General features: G+C 39.8%; 1 protein-coding gene across 2 annotated transcripts in view; it reads right to left on the bottom strand.

Annotated features, from left to right (window-relative positions):
- Nucleotides 1–18,279, bottom strand: part of LOC117440277 (beta/gamma crystallin domain-containing protein 2-like) — a 28,647-nt gene that overhangs the window by 1,879 nt on the left and 8,489 nt on the right. For both annotated transcript variants that reach the window (XM_034076581.2, XM_034076579.1), the window contains exons 4-20: nucleotides 17,968–18,147; nucleotides 16,936–16,974; nucleotides 15,348–15,466; nucleotides 14,168–14,324; nucleotides 13,785–13,924; nucleotides 12,308–12,434; nucleotides 11,515–11,550; nucleotides 10,762–10,922; nucleotides 10,501–10,624; nucleotides 9,545–9,690; nucleotides 8,134–8,260; nucleotides 7,494–7,523; nucleotides 7,262–7,374; nucleotides 6,624–6,756; nucleotides 3,991–4,130; nucleotides 1,345–1,468; nucleotides 544–702 (exon numbers count right to left, since the gene is read on the bottom strand). In XM_034076581.2, coding sequence (XP_033932472.1) covers nucleotides 544–702; nucleotides 1,345–1,468; nucleotides 3,991–4,130; nucleotides 6,624–6,756; nucleotides 7,262–7,374; nucleotides 7,494–7,523; nucleotides 8,134–8,260; nucleotides 9,545–9,690; nucleotides 10,501–10,624; nucleotides 10,762–10,922; nucleotides 11,515–11,550; nucleotides 12,308–12,434; nucleotides 13,785–13,924; nucleotides 14,168–14,324; nucleotides 15,348–15,466; nucleotides 16,936–16,974; nucleotides 17,968–18,147 — 2,055 coding nt within the window. The remainder of the gene's footprint in view (nucleotides 1–543; nucleotides 703–1,344; nucleotides 1,469–3,990; nucleotides 4,131–6,623; nucleotides 6,757–7,261; nucleotides 7,375–7,493; nucleotides 7,524–8,133; nucleotides 8,261–9,544; nucleotides 9,691–10,500; nucleotides 10,625–10,761; nucleotides 10,923–11,514; nucleotides 11,551–12,307; nucleotides 12,435–13,784; nucleotides 13,925–14,167; nucleotides 14,325–15,347; nucleotides 15,467–16,935; nucleotides 16,975–17,967; nucleotides 18,148–18,279) is intronic.

The following is an 18,279-nucleotide window of genomic DNA, read 5'->3' as shown; positions in this document are numbered from 1 at the left end:
GTGACCCCCTGATCCCAACACCTACGGACAACCCACTACGCCACACGCTCTCTTAATGCACATCCTTGGCTTTCTATCGATGACGCACTTGGGGGCGTTAATTACGGAATGCAGTTTTTTTTACAAAATTGCAGCAAACGTTTCACGGCAGTAAGGGAGTTACAGTAAGTGCTGGAACTTATTAATTAATCGTTTTCTCTGGTATGTTAACTTTACACCTTTCAAAATCCCATTTGAACTCATGTCTTTGGTGGGAGAGCACAACCTGCTACTCCTTATTTTCAACCATCATACATTTATTATTTCATATATATCCATGACCAGTTTAAAGCATGCACAATACCATTAGTATACATGTTTTAAAATCAAATTGAATTAAATCATTTAAATGTATTGACCGGATGACCACAATGTCAGATTGTTATATAGCATATATAACAAACTGAGAAACTGATCCCAATTACTGTATTATGCAAGGCTTGGTGATGATTCGTTCAAAGCAGCATCAGGTCAAACTATGTAATCGTCATGTTGGTGCCGTACCTTGCAGTGGAGGTGTCCATCCTGGTAGAACCAGATCTGATCGAATCCATCAGTCTCTTCTGTTTCTTGGATCCTCAGCAGTTTGACCTCCTCCAAATCACCGGTCACTGACATCATGAGCCCCGAGTGTCTGTTCCTTAAACGGAAGTGCACTCGCTTCTACTCAGAAATAACACATAACCAAAAAACACAATGGCATCAGGGCTTCTGCTTCGTGAAAAACAGGGTGCATTATTCTGAAGTAGGTTACCAAACAAAATGTGTCTGTCCCTTTTTCTAAACAAAGTTTCAACGTTACATAAGGAAATCAAAGCTTCTAATATACAGCTCTACACAAACTAATATGATATAACCGGACTTCAATGTGAGTCATCTTTGAAAGAAAGAAAGGATGTTCTCCACCATACAATTATATTTTGATTAGGGTTTAATAATTACAGTTTCGGATGCTGCAAAGGTCTTTTATAACAAAGAAACAATAAGCAACAATACGTCAGTTGTTCACAGTAGATCAGAGCCGGTCTGGAGTGGACAGTACGTACAAAATAATACAATAGGTATTCAGTGTCCTTTTGATCAGCTGCCTAGTGTCCAACATTAAAGTACAAGTTGAATGTAAAGTACATTAAGAAAATGGATTAACATAAGCCAAATCTAAACCATACAAGCAGTGAACACTTGATTAAGTGACCTAAACAGTGCAATCTTTGTAAGGTAGCAGCACATATGGTTAAAACATTCATAAAGGTAGCATTGCAGTGCAGAGACACTTTGTGCCTAGTGTGGAGTGAAAGGATATACCTGTGTGAGAGGGCGAAGGGATCCAATTTTCTGCCAGCTGCTGAACCTTCTCCAGTCTGGCACCTCGCCAGGTTTCAGCAAGATCTGAGGACCACGATAGTTGATTCCCTCATATAAAATCCACCTGGTGATGAAGAAAAAACAAAACAGAGTAAAGATGTATATGTTCAACATCCACAGTGAAACCAACACCACTTCCTGCTCAGCTTTTCTCAGTTCATTTAAAGATCAATACTGTTTACAATGGTTTTTCCTATTTATACTCAGAAGTTAGGCTGGCCAAATAACAAACGTTTGATTTGCTTGTATTTCAACAATCTTTTAATTCTTCATCTCAACATACTGCGTCGACGAGTAGAACAATGCATTTCATAGGTTATTTGTATGTATTTCTCTTCCTTCATTGTATGTTGCTTCTTGTAACATTATAATAGATAGATAAAGGTAAAATACATACAAATGTTACTCTTACTTTCAACTTCTGGTGTTTATGTTTATTTAGGATCCCCATTAGCTTTTGCTCTTGACAAAAGCTACTCTTCCTGGGGTCCGACACTTAAAACAATACAACAATAATACAACAACAATCAAGACACAAGTCCTGACATCATTAACAACATGATCAACAATGTCATCCACTTTCAATATCAATCTCAGCCAAGCATGAGTGCACTAGACACCCACCAGTACAAAGCATGAGATACAATTCAATTAGGGTTCACAGCTCACAAGGGTACTTAGTCATTAGTAGATGGCCCTTCAATCTCCTCTTGAAAGAGGCTCTGCACTCTATTTCAGCGAGGTAGTTTGGCAATGAGTCCCATTCCTTTATAGCTCGATAAGTCAGAAGGTTTGTCCTGGGTTAGTTGCCAGTAGATGGCCTGATGTTGACTACTGTTGTTGAAAAAGACTAAATATTTGTATGCACTTTAAATGAATTGTTGTGGGAAAAAAGAAGAAAACATATATTTTGATGATGATGATTTTGAGAGAATAATTGTGTTGTTTTTTTTAAAACAGGAAAGTGTACATGCAAGTTTATCTTTGTAATTGATGTGCCTTAATAACAATAAAGCATCTAAAAAGTGATGCCTGATGTAGCTTGTCTAGTCTTATGGTCATTCTCATCTCTTGTGTAAACTATTTGATCATAAAAATACAGTGGTCTTTTGCTAAATTGGAAATTTTTTAGAAAAGTGATAACACGAGATTGCAGACGTTTCTCAACCGGAAGCCATGATAGGTTTCTATGCATAACTCCAATATGAGTGTGCTTCGAACAGTGGAGAGCTAGTCTGGCAGCCTTGTTTTTATGTATATGTGTTTTTGCTGCTGATGACCATATGACCGGACAGTACTCAAGATGTGACAAAACCAGAGACTGAATGACTTGTTTCAAAGTGGTTGGTGTTACATACTTTGTACATGTTCTCGTCACAGCTATGCTCCTTCCCATTTTAGTTACGATACTGTCAATTTGCTTTGTCCACTGTAAACCAGAATCAAGAACAACACCAACCAACTTAGTCTCGTTTACCTGTTCCACTGGCTGACCAGCCAGTGTCAGGCTTAATTGAGGATTGCTGCTTAACATATATCTGGATCCGAACACCATTGCTTTTGTTTTTGCAATGTTGAGTACCAGTTTGTTATTGTTGACCCAGTCTGCTATGGCTTTAATCTCTGGTGTTATAAAGCCAGGCTTTCTAACTTGTGAAGGAACATATTCTTCTTGTAGCTTTATTTGTCGAGTCTCCGCCTTTGCAGAACTGTGTCAAAGGTCATTTCTCTAAATGTGCTGAGCTTCACTGCGATCCAATTTCTCTGTCTCGGACATTAAACGTTTCTTTGAACTGGGATCTCAATGGCCTGTTGTTGGGCTGATTGCCCGTCTCAGCTGCAGCAGGAATGTGCCACTCCACAGACAGCTCTGGCTCACTGGGAGCTCTTTATTTCCTCAGCATTGGTTCACACATGCAGTCTAAACCTCTCACATCAGCAGCAGGTTTCCGTCATCACTCCACCTGACAGCACTGCCATACATAAGATGTGCTGAAGATGCACTCAATTAATGTGAATCTATGAAACATGTGTGAGCATACAGGCTACCCTAACAGTCTTAGAAAGAATAACAGGGAGCTCTTTTCACCGTCTGGATTACAGACCGGGATTAGAGTAAATTGACTGGAATTGGTTCTTGCAGATGTAAAGGTTATCACTGCCAGTCAAGAGAACACCAGCAAGCTTTTTCAGACAGAAGACCTTGATGTTTCTTCTTCTTTTATTTCTAAATCCTTTGTCTTTTGAGATGTATCACCTTTAAAATCAAACTTATTTTGGCACTCCACATGGTGTTTTTCACAAGCTTGATAACTTTTGAATTTGAAAGATATTAAATATAGATTAAAAACCAACAGGGGTTTAGAAGTGGAGAAGGTGTGAGTGCAACACTAGGGATATTATTCTGTTTGATGCGTTCCTGGCCGTGTGAATGGCTTCGACAGCACAGTGGGTTCACTCCTGGTAGAAACCCACTCACAGGCTGCTATGAATGAACCTGTCAAGCTCACATGGAAAGGAGAGGTGACTGGCTGCTTTACATTCTTACATGGCGTTACCAGGCAGCAGGTATAATGAGGTACTCACATGCCTCCCTCCACCAGTACAGATTGGACTCGGCTGCAGCCTCCAGCCAGCTGAAGGTTGACTGATGCCTCCGTCAGAACCACTCTCTTCCCCCACAGCCCACTCCGCTCAAACAGAGTGATTGATGGGAGGGAAAACTCCTGCGAAGCGAGAGGAAGACATACATGAAAGAATGTGGTGGGCGGTGGATGGGGCGCTGCGTGTCATGCAGGTGGACATTAAAGTTATTTTTAGGTTTACCATAGAAACGGACAAGACAAACTCAAGTGCTATCATCTGGGCAAAAGGGCAGACATTTAAAACTATCTTTATTATTCAAGGTGCAACCAAGCTGCTAAGTGGATTTTAAACAGTCCTGTTTGTAATTTGTCCCTGTGAAGGCAATATTATTTTATTGTGGACCTTTGATATGCAATAACATGAAGACCAGTGTTGAGTGTAACGCGTTACAAAAGTAACGGAGTTACAGTAATATATTACTTTTTGCTGTAACGAAGTAATGTAACGCATTACTAATGAAATGTGGGTAATATATTACCCGTTACAATGCTCAGTAACGCAGTTACAACACATTTCAACCCGAAATTAAATGGTGTTTTGTTTTTTAACAATGTACTAACATAGCGAGACATTCCGACACCAGACAAATTGTGCGGGTAGATTAGTAAACCTGGTGTTTACTCTTCAGGCTTCGCGCCGGGATCTTCGGGGCAGTTGAATGTTATGCACCCTCTATTCAAAAAAGAGAACGGTGCGAAAAATACTAACAACAAATTGTGTCAGGTGTGCGTGACCTGCTCCGCTGCGCGTGCATCATTTCCAAAGTGCTTCCACAGCAGTGACACACATCTGTGGATAATCATTTATACGAAAATGGTTAAAGCAACCATCACTAAACGCCAGCAACACTGCATCTACTGCAGACCGTAGCAACGGGTCAGATGGGGACATCACGTGACCCTCCGCTGTGGACACTAGCTTACTCCCGCCTGACTCGCCGCCCTCAACCCCGGAGCAGCACTCTTCGTTGCCCGAAACTACGCCGCCCCTCTGCGGCCCGCAGGTGCCAGGATACCACGGCAAACCAGAGCCTGCCCAGGTAGATCTAAACAAGTACCCGCCTGTACAGTGGGGTTAGGTGGTCATTTTGCAGCTCGTGGTATACAAATAGACAAGGGCTAGAATATGTGAAAATAGTGCCATATAATGCCATGCCTGTAGAAATGTTGGGTCAAATATAATGCATACAATAGCACAGATGCCTTCACCACGAATGGCTACAAAACTATCTCATATCCCAAGCTTATCAACAAGCTAATGTTGCAGCTGAAATGATCTCCAGGTCACAAATTCAACCTCACATGATGATGTGATACCAGTTTTCAAGGACAGTAAATGTTCTCTTCCCAGAGTATATGATGGGACCAAAGTGATGATTTAATAGGCTACATGGTTTTAATAATACTTTTGCTTTTCAATGTTTGCCATTTCAAACCATGAGCTGGTTCAAATAATATGTGCCTTGATTTACAATATGTTCTCATTTGTTTTATCAGTACAGTTTTGAAGCTTTTGTGATTTTCTTTGTCACAGTCCACTTTGGACTATATGAAATATTTCAGGATTGCACTAAAAGTGCACTCACTTGAAATGTTCTCACTTGCTTGGTTTCAAAACATAACAAATGCCATAATCTGTTCATTGGGGACCATCAATGCTATTTTTCATTGCTGTTGCCGGCCACTATTGCTCATGTAAACCTACTACTGCTGTAATCTCAGATTCACCCTGAGTCATTTTGTTCTGGAACCGGGCCTGTATGGCCATATGCTAAACAAACTACAGAGCCCATTCCGTGTCCTGTTAGTGTTTACTTCCTCTCTGCCTTCTTCTGGTGATTTATCTGACGTCCAGCGCTCCGTCTTTTAACCTCTTTTCCTTTCTCTTTCTTGATCCTCCTTAGCAACCTTCATTATAGTCCTTGACAGTGGTCTGTACTGCTGGATTAACAACGTGTCACATGTTAAGAATTTACAATCAGAATCGAGTATTCAACTAACCCGTGTAATACAAGTTGTTAGTCGCCTTAAGGGCCTACACAGTTGTTATGCTAAACCACATCGCCCTTCATTGGATGTATAATGAGTTGCACTAAACTACATTTTAGCATTTAAAATACCTAGCCATTCTTTTGCGGTTATTTTTGGTGAAAGTAACTAGAAAAGTAACTAAAGTAATGTAACTCATTACATTTCAGAGACAGTAATTTTGTAATGTAACTTATTACTTTCAAAAGAGAGTAATAAGTAATATGTAATATATTACATTTTGGAAGTAACTTGCCCAACACTGATGAAGACTAATAGCTGTGCTGTTTGCTATCAGCAAAAGAGGAAATACAGAAAACCTGCATGTAGTGAAAATGACTTTGATATATTTTAAATTGTCCATAAGTCTGGAACTGCAAAGCTATATTGGTGCAGTGCTCTTTTAATACAATAATATTGACTATAGCAGCTTTAAATATATGGTGTTAGCCTCACTTTACGACAGTCAGTGCAACAAAGTGATAATCCCTAGAACATTTATATTTAAAACATTTTAAAATAATAACAAGAGGAGAATAAACTTACAAAGCCAACAATCTGTAGTGACAGGATGGAGGAGCTCGCACTGACGCAGCCCATCGCCCTCAGGTTCGGGTAGCCCCCCACCTCCAACACATACATCCTGCCAGTGAAGTCCTGGCCCTCAAACGCCAGCCAGCTGGAAATGATTTGCATAAACACACAGGGATACAAACACATTAACACACACACACAAGAGAAGCACTAAATCAGAGTAATGTTCTAAACACTATTTGCATAATGTACATGTCTTCCATATGTATATTACATTAAAATGCCAATATGCATGCTAGATTAGTCATGCTTGAAGATGGGAACAGCTGTGTTCACACATTTAGCAATATATCAAATTGATATTGACACTGCAGCTTAAGATGTGCAGTTCATCGCAGGCTGCAGCCATAAGAGACACATTTTTGGAAGTGGAGCAGAGACAGCCTGTAGCAGATACTGAGCCACAGAGACATGTTGGTATCTGAGCGCTATGAAGCTAGGTTGGTATGATTCACCTTTGGGAAATGCAAAAGGGTTTATTCCTAAAATTTGATTTTGCAGAATGGCGCAGTCATTTAAGTACCAACTTATATCATGACTCACAATAACTGCAGAGTGATATTTTATTCATAGTGCGCAGTAGTTCTCACCTTCCAGCCAGGACTTTACAAGAGGACACAGACACGCCGTCCTGCAGGGAGGCTGCGCTGTCTTCCAGAGGGAGGACAGAGCCTTCAAAGCCTGGATCAGAGAAAAGCTGCACCTGAGACCCACAGAGAGACAAAAGCCCGAGTCATACAGTCTGAGAGTGTCACACATCATCAGATAAAGTGTCTCTCCACCATCTCAGCATGTGTTTTATCGTCCTTTTAAATCACATACCTTAAACTTGGCTGCATTATCAAAGTCATCCTGAAATGAAACAAAAGCTTTCATTACATTTACATACACAAAACAACACAGTAGAAAGCAATCAACCATGGGTTAATTTGCATATAAAAAAGATTGTTGTTCATTTGAAACACGGGGTGAGTAACTGGTTAAAACATTGTGTGGGTGAATTATTCCATGAAAAGAAGACATTTAATGAAATCTTAATGCCTGTTGTTAATAATTCCGTTTGAAACGCCTCGTGATGACTCGCTTTGATACATCAAGATGTTTTCACTTTAAGTCTTATGACACATTTTCCCTCTGTGCACAGATTAACTCATTTTGCTCTCCTTGTGACTCATGATCACAAATGTAATTTTCTCCATTTCCAACTTTGATTTGGCCACGAGCCTGAGCGTTGTGACTGGTCACATGCAATGATTGGATTTGGTTGGCCAAAGTAGGAATTCCAAGGGAAGTGAGAATAAAGCACTTCTGCACAGTAATGAATCATAAATACTGAAATTAAAATAGCTCAGATTATAAGAACTAATTGTGCTTCTATAAAAAACACAGGCCGCTGCAGTGGTTGAACATGTGCCTAATAAAACAACAAGATTACAACTTTGAATTGAGTCATTGCTCTTACCACCCGGACAGGCATTGCTGAGGCAACTCTGGGTTTGAGCGCCCCCCAGTCCTCCGGGCATCCGTACAGGCCTTTCTCCACGACGAAGCTCTCCCCACAAAAGCCCAGCTCCTCAAACAGAACCCAGCTGAGAGAGGAAACAGAAGGAGGAGGAACATAAGCACCCTTTTATTTCTCACTGACATTTCAGAGTTAGTATCGAGATACACTGTGTGATAAGTACAAAGTTAATATCAAAGAAAACTGCAAGAATTCCCAGTGTGACACAGTCAAAGAAAGTGTTGTTCTTTCAACACGGTTGTAAACAAGTCTTGGTCAAGGTCCAAGTTGATAAGGGCCTCCGACATGATAGCATCTCAGCACTTATGTACTGTTTGTACCCTCTGAGAAACTGGTATGTCTTGGCTGGCTGAGCGAGAGTGTTTTTGTTGTGAACGCCTTGGGTATTTCTGCTTCAGGGCTTGTGTCTGCATCTGTGTGTTCAACTACAGTCAAGACAAGTCTTTCTCTGCTATGCTCAAACAATACGCTGGGCCAATCACAGGCTCAGAAGGACGTCAGCACGGCATGGGCGAGGCCGTGCAGTCTACAGTAATAACAGGCTAGCAGCACAGCGAGAATAACCCTTCAATATGGAGGAGCCCTGCCTCCTAAAGGAGGAACTAAATGTTCCATTCTTCTTATAATTATTCATAATGTGGTTAGCCTCTCCCTTGAGAAGCCGCGCTCAGCATGTTCTGCATTTCATTATTCTCATATGAGTAATGATTCCTTTCGATTGGCTTCTGGTTTTTGTTTACTTCTGCATTTAATGTTTATATAATCCTTCTTTCCATGTCTTAAAAGGAACTATTGATTTTAGGCCTCTTAACAACAATTTCCGCTGCTAATAGAATAAAGACACAGAAATGGAAACAACCATGGAACACCACCACTACTTGGATCTTTTACTTTTTTGAGACAAAGTACAATCCGAATATGAATGACATTTTTTGTTAACAGTGTTCAGTCGTCTAGAAACTCCTTCTCCACACCCAGCATGAATTTCACATATTTCCTCTGCAAGGGTGTGAGACAGCATGCTCCAGAGCTGACTTACACTGACGGATAGTGAGGTGTGGCAGACAAACCATTTTTGAATTAGGTAGCCTGTCTCGACTTGTCGTGGGTGTGGCAGCCTTACCGCTATGCACCTGAGCTTTAGAGAACGGTAACAAACCGCACAAAACCTCACTTGGACTGCAGCCTAAGTAATTATCAGTTGGAATGGAGGAATGTATCTCTTAGCATGCACTAAACTGTCATTTATCACAGACACCGATTAACTTTAACAGGGGAAACAACTATGCTGTGAACTATCCTTTTATTTACCTACTGCTTACGTAGTTTAAGTATTGTATTTGTCACTTACACTCCACTGATGACATCCACTGACTGCGTCTGCACACCATAGCCTGTGTCCTCCATGTTAAGAACAGGCACTGAGACGTCAATGTTGACGCCCAGATTACCGAAGTCTCTGTCGCTGAACATTTTGAGATGTGGAGACATGAAATCCTGTAGAGAGAAGAAGAACATCACAACATAGTCCGTGCAAACATGAAGATCAAAATAGTAATAATATCAAGAGTGTGAGATGTTTCCTTTCGCTAATGAAAAATTCAAAGTAAACAAGGTTGAGTTATCTGAACCATGGGCAAGATAAATGTATCATCATTTCTTGACTTTATTTTTGTATTTGCTTGATTATGTGTCAGAATAAGTTCATTTTTTCCCTATTGTCATGCTTTGCCCACATGGATCAGATTCATTTAACTCAATTAATTATTCTACCTAATTAAGGATTTCCCCCCTTAGACATGTGTGCCATTCTCTGAGATGCCTGGAGAGTCTGCTCCACAGTTAGAGAACCACTTCTGTAAAGCTTAACAAAAATCTGTTTACCCACAAATAATAATAATATGGAGTTTATTCCCTTACCACAGGCTCATAAAAACAACACTTTATTGCCTTTCTACATTTTATTTACTTGTGTTTACTGTTTCTGTGCATTACTTCTCTAAATGTAGTAATCCTCAGAGTTTTGGTTTGTATTAGCTTTCCCCCTTCTTCCTAACCGTGTGGTTTCTGTACACTGTCAAAAGTGTCAGTTTATATGGAAAGTTTTCGATGTTCCATTCCGACAAGAATACACTTTCTTCAGGGGAAAAATAAACCTTTCCTTATTTTGTATTCTGGCGTTCACACCCAGGGTGGTCGAACCATCATGTAAACACTACACCACAGCTATTTTTTGTTGCGTACTAGTGTATAATAAGCTTTAGTCACTCAAAGATTCATAGTGAGTAAGCTCAGTATGGTACTTACACCCAGTATTGGTCTCAGTGACAGGAGCTGCTCTGAGTCCCCCCAGTCGCTGCAGTCCAGGTACTCCCCCTCCTCCAGGATGAACTGCTGGCCCTCAAACCCAGGCTCGCTGTAGCCCACCCAGCTGGAAGGAGAGAAGAGCAGCTGTTATGACATAACCTCAAATTCACAAGCTGGCAACAACAAAATAAAAATAAACTACCCTTCAAGTCAAGATTACTACTGCGACTTGATCCCAGAGAGTGAAGTATGAAGACTCACAATCCTCCGATGATCTTTAGAGAACCCATAGACTTCAGTTGTGTTGAGTCAATGTTTTCTCCATCTGTAGCAATGTCTCCTTGACTTTCACAAATGCTGAAAACGTCACTGTCAATTTCCAAACAGGAGCCCTCAAGGCCAGGCTTCTCAAACACCACAGCCTGCGAAAGAGAAAAGGCCAAACTCATTATTTGTGAGTTGATCAACTGCACTTACATTCATCTGTGTCCTTGTGACGACTTACTTTTTTGTGTTTCGGTTCTTTCAGTATTTTACACATGCATTAATTTTGTAGACTTGTTCCAAGATGATTGTTGCATGGATACAAAACCCACAAAGACAACAAAGATAACGCTTTTTGCTGAATGTAGATTTTAAGCTTCAGTTTTATTTGTTATGAATATCTGGCTCTGGTTCAGACTGACGTTAAATAAAGCGCCATTTGGCTTCTTAACATTGTGAGTAGAACTTTAGCAATGCATGCACTTATGTGATTTTCTGCTATGATTGTTGAATCACTGTAAAGAGTGATGAGTCTAAGAAAAGGCTGTTTTCCTTTCATTATAAGGTTTAAAAATGTCTGCTGCAATAAAAAGCATGAAATAAAAACTCAACAGAAAAATTGGCTTTTTAAATAAACATGTTTTAGTTCAAACATCATTTGGTTTGTTGATAATTCAAAGATCTTAAATCACATTTTATTTACACGAAGCACACAACACTCAAGAGACGTAATATGTCAAATGATCCTACCTTGACTTCATTTGGATTCTCTACTTTGAAACCACCCTGAAACAGAGACATCAACATCAGCACGAATGTTCTTCTCTCATTAAATACACATTGTACAGTATGCAAATGGCTGCTGAACAGGGAGCAAAGAAGAATAATTAACGTGCATATTGACCTTTACGTCTGTCACTGTGGGAAGATAATTAGAGCTAATTCTAACATTGACGCTTTTGTTCAATGCCGGAGTGACGCAATTCACAAACATCACTAGGGGTCATAATGGTTACTGAACTAAGAACAGTGTGTTCATGAAAGCTAATTGTAGCATATTCATTGTGTGAGCAAGCACCAATGTTCTGATGGAAACCTTTAACTCTTTCCCAGCTAACTTTAGCATGCTAACATGTTCACAATAAAGGCTAAACATCACTAAGGATCAAAGTGTTCACCATGTTAGTTATGTGCCTAATCGAAGCCAAACTGTGTTAAAGAGCACTAAACACAAGCTACAGCTGAGGAATGTCACAAGGTACTTGCTCATAAACCAAAGTATTTGACTAATTGTTTTGGTACTAGATCAAATGCTGTGAGACTTTCATGGTCACATTCCCTACAGAGGGGAACATGAATTAATTGAAAATAAAACAAAATTCAAATAATATTCTCTGGTCGAAATAATGGCTGTAGGCATAAGACAGAGCTTATAAAGCCTACCCTGATTGCTTGAAAAAACAGTACTTGAGCTCTACCCAATGCAGCAGTGAAAAAAAACAAAGAAGATATGACATAAGATATTAGATAAATAAATACAAACCATTTTAAGTGGCCTAAGAGATCCAATAAAGGGTGATGTGAAGCCCCAGGCCTCAGGGACCGGGTACGCTCCCGGCTCCAGCACAGCGATCATTCCCTGAAAGCCTGGGTCACTGAACAGCAGCCACCTGAAGGACAGAGCGACATGCATGTGAATTAAGCATTAAGTGAAAAGGTCTCTCCATAGAGTGCACAATTTGCTTCTTGGGGGTTTTAAAAGCAAAGTGATTCATGACTTTGCTTGTCTTGTTGCTTTTCTAAAAGCCATAAATGTTATAAACGGTTTTCTCTCGTGGAATTCAGCAGTTACAGGAGATGTTGGCTACTTTTCTCAGTACATTTAGTGTTATTAACTCAGGGCAGTGTTTCAATTAGGTATTTCACATTTACGTCAGAGATGAAAAAAAAAAACGCAGAGAACAAAAGCTATTTGTTATGGAATTAATAAATATCTCTTGAATGGCATACTTCAGTTCAAAGAATCTTCTTTCACTTTTTATCATCGGCAGCCTTTGTTGGATTGATGCCCCCACCTCTGGCTTTTTGATCCATTATGTTGAGCAACACAATGCCTCCTACCAACCCCCACATATGAGCATTTGGTAGCAAAAAAAGAAAACCCAGCTTATTCAGTGCTAAGGAAGTGATACCAAGAAATGAAGCCAACCTCATGGCACTGAAAGGAGACAATGAGTCAGTTTGAACTCAACTGAACTTGGTGCACTACATCTGTTGAACATTTGATTCATTTGGAAACACTTTAGGAGGGTTCTGCTGGAGCATTACTATTTGTTGCTGAGCCTGGCATTTGACAGCAATTAGTTTTGTCAACAATCTCAAAACTGAGACAAAGGAGCCAAGGTAAAACCACAAAAATAGCTATGTGAAAAACATAAGCAGTCCTACAATTCCTCATAAGAAGGACACACGATTTCCAGAATGCAGACACCTCTGATGTGGAAAAACATTCCTCTCTTAATCAAATTCTCTCCACACCTATCCACTCTGCTTTCCAACTCCCCCACACCCACTTTCTCTATTTTCTGACATGCATAAACAAGACAGACATTCCTGGGGAGGCAAACTTATGAGAGTCAAACTAAAGACAATGCTAACGACTGAAGAAGCTAGTAATGATTATTAACTCTCAGCTATAATTCAAAGCAACCTCAAACTTTACAACCTTACACTGAGCACAGATGAGGTTGTGGTGGTCATTAGCAATATACAGTAAATATCATTGCAGAGCGCCGGGGTTTTCTCATTAGCTTCACTTGTATGCTCTGCTGCTACAAAGCAATGAAGTGTTGTTCTTAAGCGGCTTAATGTACTGCATTCCACTGATCAATTATAATTAGAAGACTATGTGTCTTGCTGAGGATTTGATTTTGTTGGCCCATCCTTAAAGTCACATACACTTTGATACCACTAAATGGCAAAGGTTTGAATGATTGTTTTGCAACAACAGTCACACTTACACTCCAGAGTGCACTTGGATGGAAGCGGTGCTCAGTGGGACGCCAAAAGCCCCCGTTTCTATTGTGTCATCATGGTAAGGTGTTACTCTGCCATGGCCCTCTGGTTCAGTAAACAGATCAATGTGTGGCAGGCTGTAATCCTACAGAGAGAGGGGAAACAAGCAGTGATTGTCAGCAGTGGCCAATTCTGGTCCTTAAATAATTCCTATGTGAGCAAATAAAACCTTAACTAGGCCCGCTTATTCTGTTCTAGCAGAGGTATCGACTGAATATCCAAAAAGCAATATCACATACTAGCTGTGTTTTAAAGAGGGCCATTGGACGGGATGATAATGTAACACTGAAGGCCAAATGAAGCAGACGTATTCAGGCTGATCGCTCACCCGGACAGCCAGTCGAATGGAGCCCATTTGCATTGGAGGAAGGTTCTCTGGCTCTGTCTCCGGAACTGGCTCTGCCCACATGTTTGTCAATTCAATGCCTCCCTCTTCCAAGGCGATGCAGCGTCCCTGGAAGTCAGGCTTCTCATAGAGAACCCAGCTGTCGTGAAAACAAGAATGTGTTCTCATATAGCCAGACACAGGGAATTGTTGGGGAAGAAATAGCAAGGACAAGGTAACATGTGCATGGCATATAAAGCAATACATACTTTAACCTGTTGTGGAATATACATGTGGGATCATCTCTTATATTTTCATCTTATTTGTTTATACATGTGGTAATTTCCTTTACTAAATTTCACCTGCTTTACCCATATCTTACTAAATGATATATGATTGTATACATGCATTTTGCACTTGATCCTCTATCAGTGGACTGCCATGTTCCTAATGTTTGCATGTAATATAGACATATGGTGCTTGTATGGGTTTCTGTTTTGTTTGAATAATTGTATTAAATATGTTGAGATTAAGCTAGAAATCTGATCTATTAATACACATATTATCACTGTGTCAGTTTTCTTTTCAAACGTTAGATAATATATATATATATATATATATATATATATAGACATTTTTATTCATTGGGATAAACCCATAATATCAACACTACTCTCATATCTGTCTAATAAATCATGAGCCCAGCTTATCATAAAGACTGGAAGCAGAGGGAAACAGCATGGCTCTGTTCAAAAGTGAAAATAAATAAGAAACCTTCCTACAAGCACCTCTTAAGCTCAATAATTAACATCTTGTAGCTTGTTATTTTGATGTGTGCAAAAATGTCAATTTTTTTGGCCGGCACAACAACTTCCTGAGGTCTCCACTGGTTGCCTGGCAACCCTTGCACATAATCCTTCTAAACCACAACATGTTGATTTTACACTCTGGGATTTGTATTGGCTGAACAAGATAATTATTGAATTGGTGGTCTTTAGAGGTGCTAGATGGAGGATTGTGTTTCCTTTGGACAGAGCCCATGAGGTCATCAACTAATGAACACATATGCACTTCTTAGCTGCAGAGGCTATTCAAATATATAAATATGCAAAAATTAGAATTAGACTTCAGTGCTCATTTATTTGTCATCGTCTGAAGGTTCCAGTTGAATGAAGATACTCACCATCCTCTAACAACCATCACAGAGACGAGAGGTGAGAGCCGCAGAGACGTAGCATCTGCTACATCCCCGAAGATCTCATGGGCCTGGCCACTGAACTGAGCTTTCTCAAACAACACCATCTGTGTGGACACATGAAGGATATTGTCAAAAAACACATGCAATGCCATCACATCAAATGATGACTCACAGAGTGCTGAGAAATACCTGAGAGCAGTTGCTTTGCTTCTCTTTTAAGCTGCAGTAAAAACATCTTAATGTTTCTATCTACACCAAACAGGCACACATCTACTTAACGCAACAGGGTGTATTGGAAATGTAATACATCGCTTTACTAATAAAAGTCATCCATATTTCATTGGCCAACAGACTATTGAAGTTTGTGAATAATGTAGCACAGAAACTGGTTTCTCTCGAGACTTCTCTACAGTCAATATCACTGTTGTACTTTTTTTCTAGAAGCTTTCAAATCTAAAATGTTATCATGCAGTGTCTTACCAGGCATGACAGAGAATCCCCAGCACAGCTAAAGCTGGAGGCAGACTGAATTAAAGCAATGTGTGGCCATTAAACTGAAATTGTTGAGCACCAATTTATATACACTGAACAAAAATATAAATGCAACACTTTTGTTTTTGATCCCATTTTTCATGAGATGAACTCAAAGATCTAAAACATTTTCTATATACACAAAATAACCATTTCTCTCAAATGTTGTTCATAAATCTGAAAAGATCTGTGATAGTGAGCACTTCTCCTTTGCCGAGATAATCCATCCCACCTCACAGGTGTGGCATATCAAGATGCTGATTAGACAGCATGATTATTGCACAGGTGTGCCTTAGGCTGGCCACAATAAAAGGCCACTCTGAAACGTGCAGTTTTGCTTTATTGGGGGAGTCCGAAAACCAGTCAGTATCTGGTGTGAGGGGTAGGGTTAGGGTTAGGGTTAGGGTAATGTTGTGAATCGAGTGGCCTGTGTTCGTCGTCCATAACATACGCCTGCCCATACCATAACCCCACCACCACCGTGGGCCACTCGATTCACAACATTACCCTACCCCTACCCCTCACACCAGATACTGACTGGTTTTCGGACCCCCCCAATAAAGCAAAACTGCACGTTTCAGAGTGGCCTTTTATTGTGGCCAGCCTAAGGCACACCTGTGCAATAATCATGCTGTCTAATCAGCATCTTGATATGCCACACCTGTGAGGTGGGATGGATTATCTCGGCAAAGGAGAAGTGCTCACTATCACAGAGTTTTTCAGATTTGTGAACAATATTTGAGAGAAATGGTTATTTTGTGTAGATAGAAAACAAAAGTGTTGCGTTTATATTTTTGTTCAGTGTATGAAGTTCTACAATAATACAGAACCACAATGTTGCACCGCTTTGGCAGCACTGAATTCCATGATTGTAATCACATCCAGCTGAGCATTTGCATTTGACTGTTTTTTTTAATACTTTGTTTACCCCCAAGAACACCATATGAAAAGCAGATGTTTTCACAGAACAAAGAGTTGTCTGTGCAGATGCCTCTCTCCATTTTGTTTCTATTGTATGTGGGCAAAGCTGGGAATACAGTACCTTTCCAGGGCGCTTGTGAAATCCTTTGACGGTTCGTATCTGGAAGCAAAAACACAGGATTTTCATTGCAAAATAGACTGCAGTGCAGACCATGGAAAACACCTACATTTGTTGGTGCAGCAAGTTTCTGTGCCTGTTGAATGTTTTGACCTTTGAGTTTACTTCCAGGGACACAGTGAGTCCATGGAGACTGTTCAAATGTGCATTCAAGCACAACACTGTGGAGCAAAGCCAGCAGGAATTAAAGTGTTGCTCAATGCAGCACGCTCGCAAAAAGGCCAAGTTGAGAGTTTAGAAGCTACAAATGGCGTTAACTCTAGCTTTACAAAAGTGATAATTTGATTGTTTTCTTTATCTTCTTTGATATTGAACTGAATAACTTTGGGTTTTGGACTGCTGGGCAGTACATTTAGACTTTTTGAAAACCATAATTATCACTTTGTTGAAACTTAATTGGCTAAACATATAAATGATTGATTGGCAGATTCATCAAAAATATATGGAAGCACTTTATTTTATAGCTATTTAATATCATAGTTTTTGGAAAGGTTTGGAAAGGTTTAGGCTAGGTTATTTGGTCATTAAGATCAAACATGTTCAATTGTTAAACTTCTAATTATTCTTACTAATAGTTTGCACTTCCCTATAATTAGAATGTATTGACATTACCTTTCCAGCTATTTAGAAATAGTTAAGAAAAGCATTAACAAAATTATCACAAGTTGCATCCCACATCATTTTCATGGACTAAAAAGACAAAAAGAAGTGTGAATGGACTGGAGAGACTTCCTACTAATGAAAATAAAAGAATGCAAATAGGGTTTAAAATAAAACTGCTGGATTTTTCCATAAAATGCAAATGCAGTTCTAAGGAAAAAATGGATTATGAATCATTTCTAGCTCACATCCCACTGCACCAAGAAGATTACACTCATATGTATAAACTTCTAAGAAATGTTCAGCTTTAATAAACCTTAAAAAACAAAACTATTATACATTGTTTAACAGTTTGTGTGTCGCATATGCACTTACATTTCTACTAAGAGTTCCCCGGGGCTGAGCTGGAGGCTCTTTCAGCTCAGCAGGGATTGTCGGCAGTGTCGGGGGTGTGATTGGAGGAATCCCCGGAGAAAATGGAGACACAGCACGGGGAAGTTTCACTGCCCAGTCTGCTTCATCTCCAGGGGCTGGGGTTGGCATTTTCCCAATAAGCTGATGATAGACCAAGAAGTATTGGAGAAAAATTAGTTGTTACTGTGCTTCCTTGCAAATAAGAAAAGGTGTTTTTCTTTTTTCCAGACATGTGAAAACAGAACAATTGGTACTACGAGTAGTTCCTTTTAT

This window comes from Pseudochaenichthys georgianus, chromosome 24 (assembly GCF_902827115.2).
Source record: "Pseudochaenichthys georgianus chromosome 24, fPseGeo1.2, whole genome shotgun sequence".
Taxonomy (NCBI): Eukaryota; Metazoa; Chordata; class Actinopteri; order Perciformes; family Channichthyidae; genus Pseudochaenichthys; species Pseudochaenichthys georgianus.
This window is presented reverse-complemented; position numbering and strand designations above follow the sequence as displayed.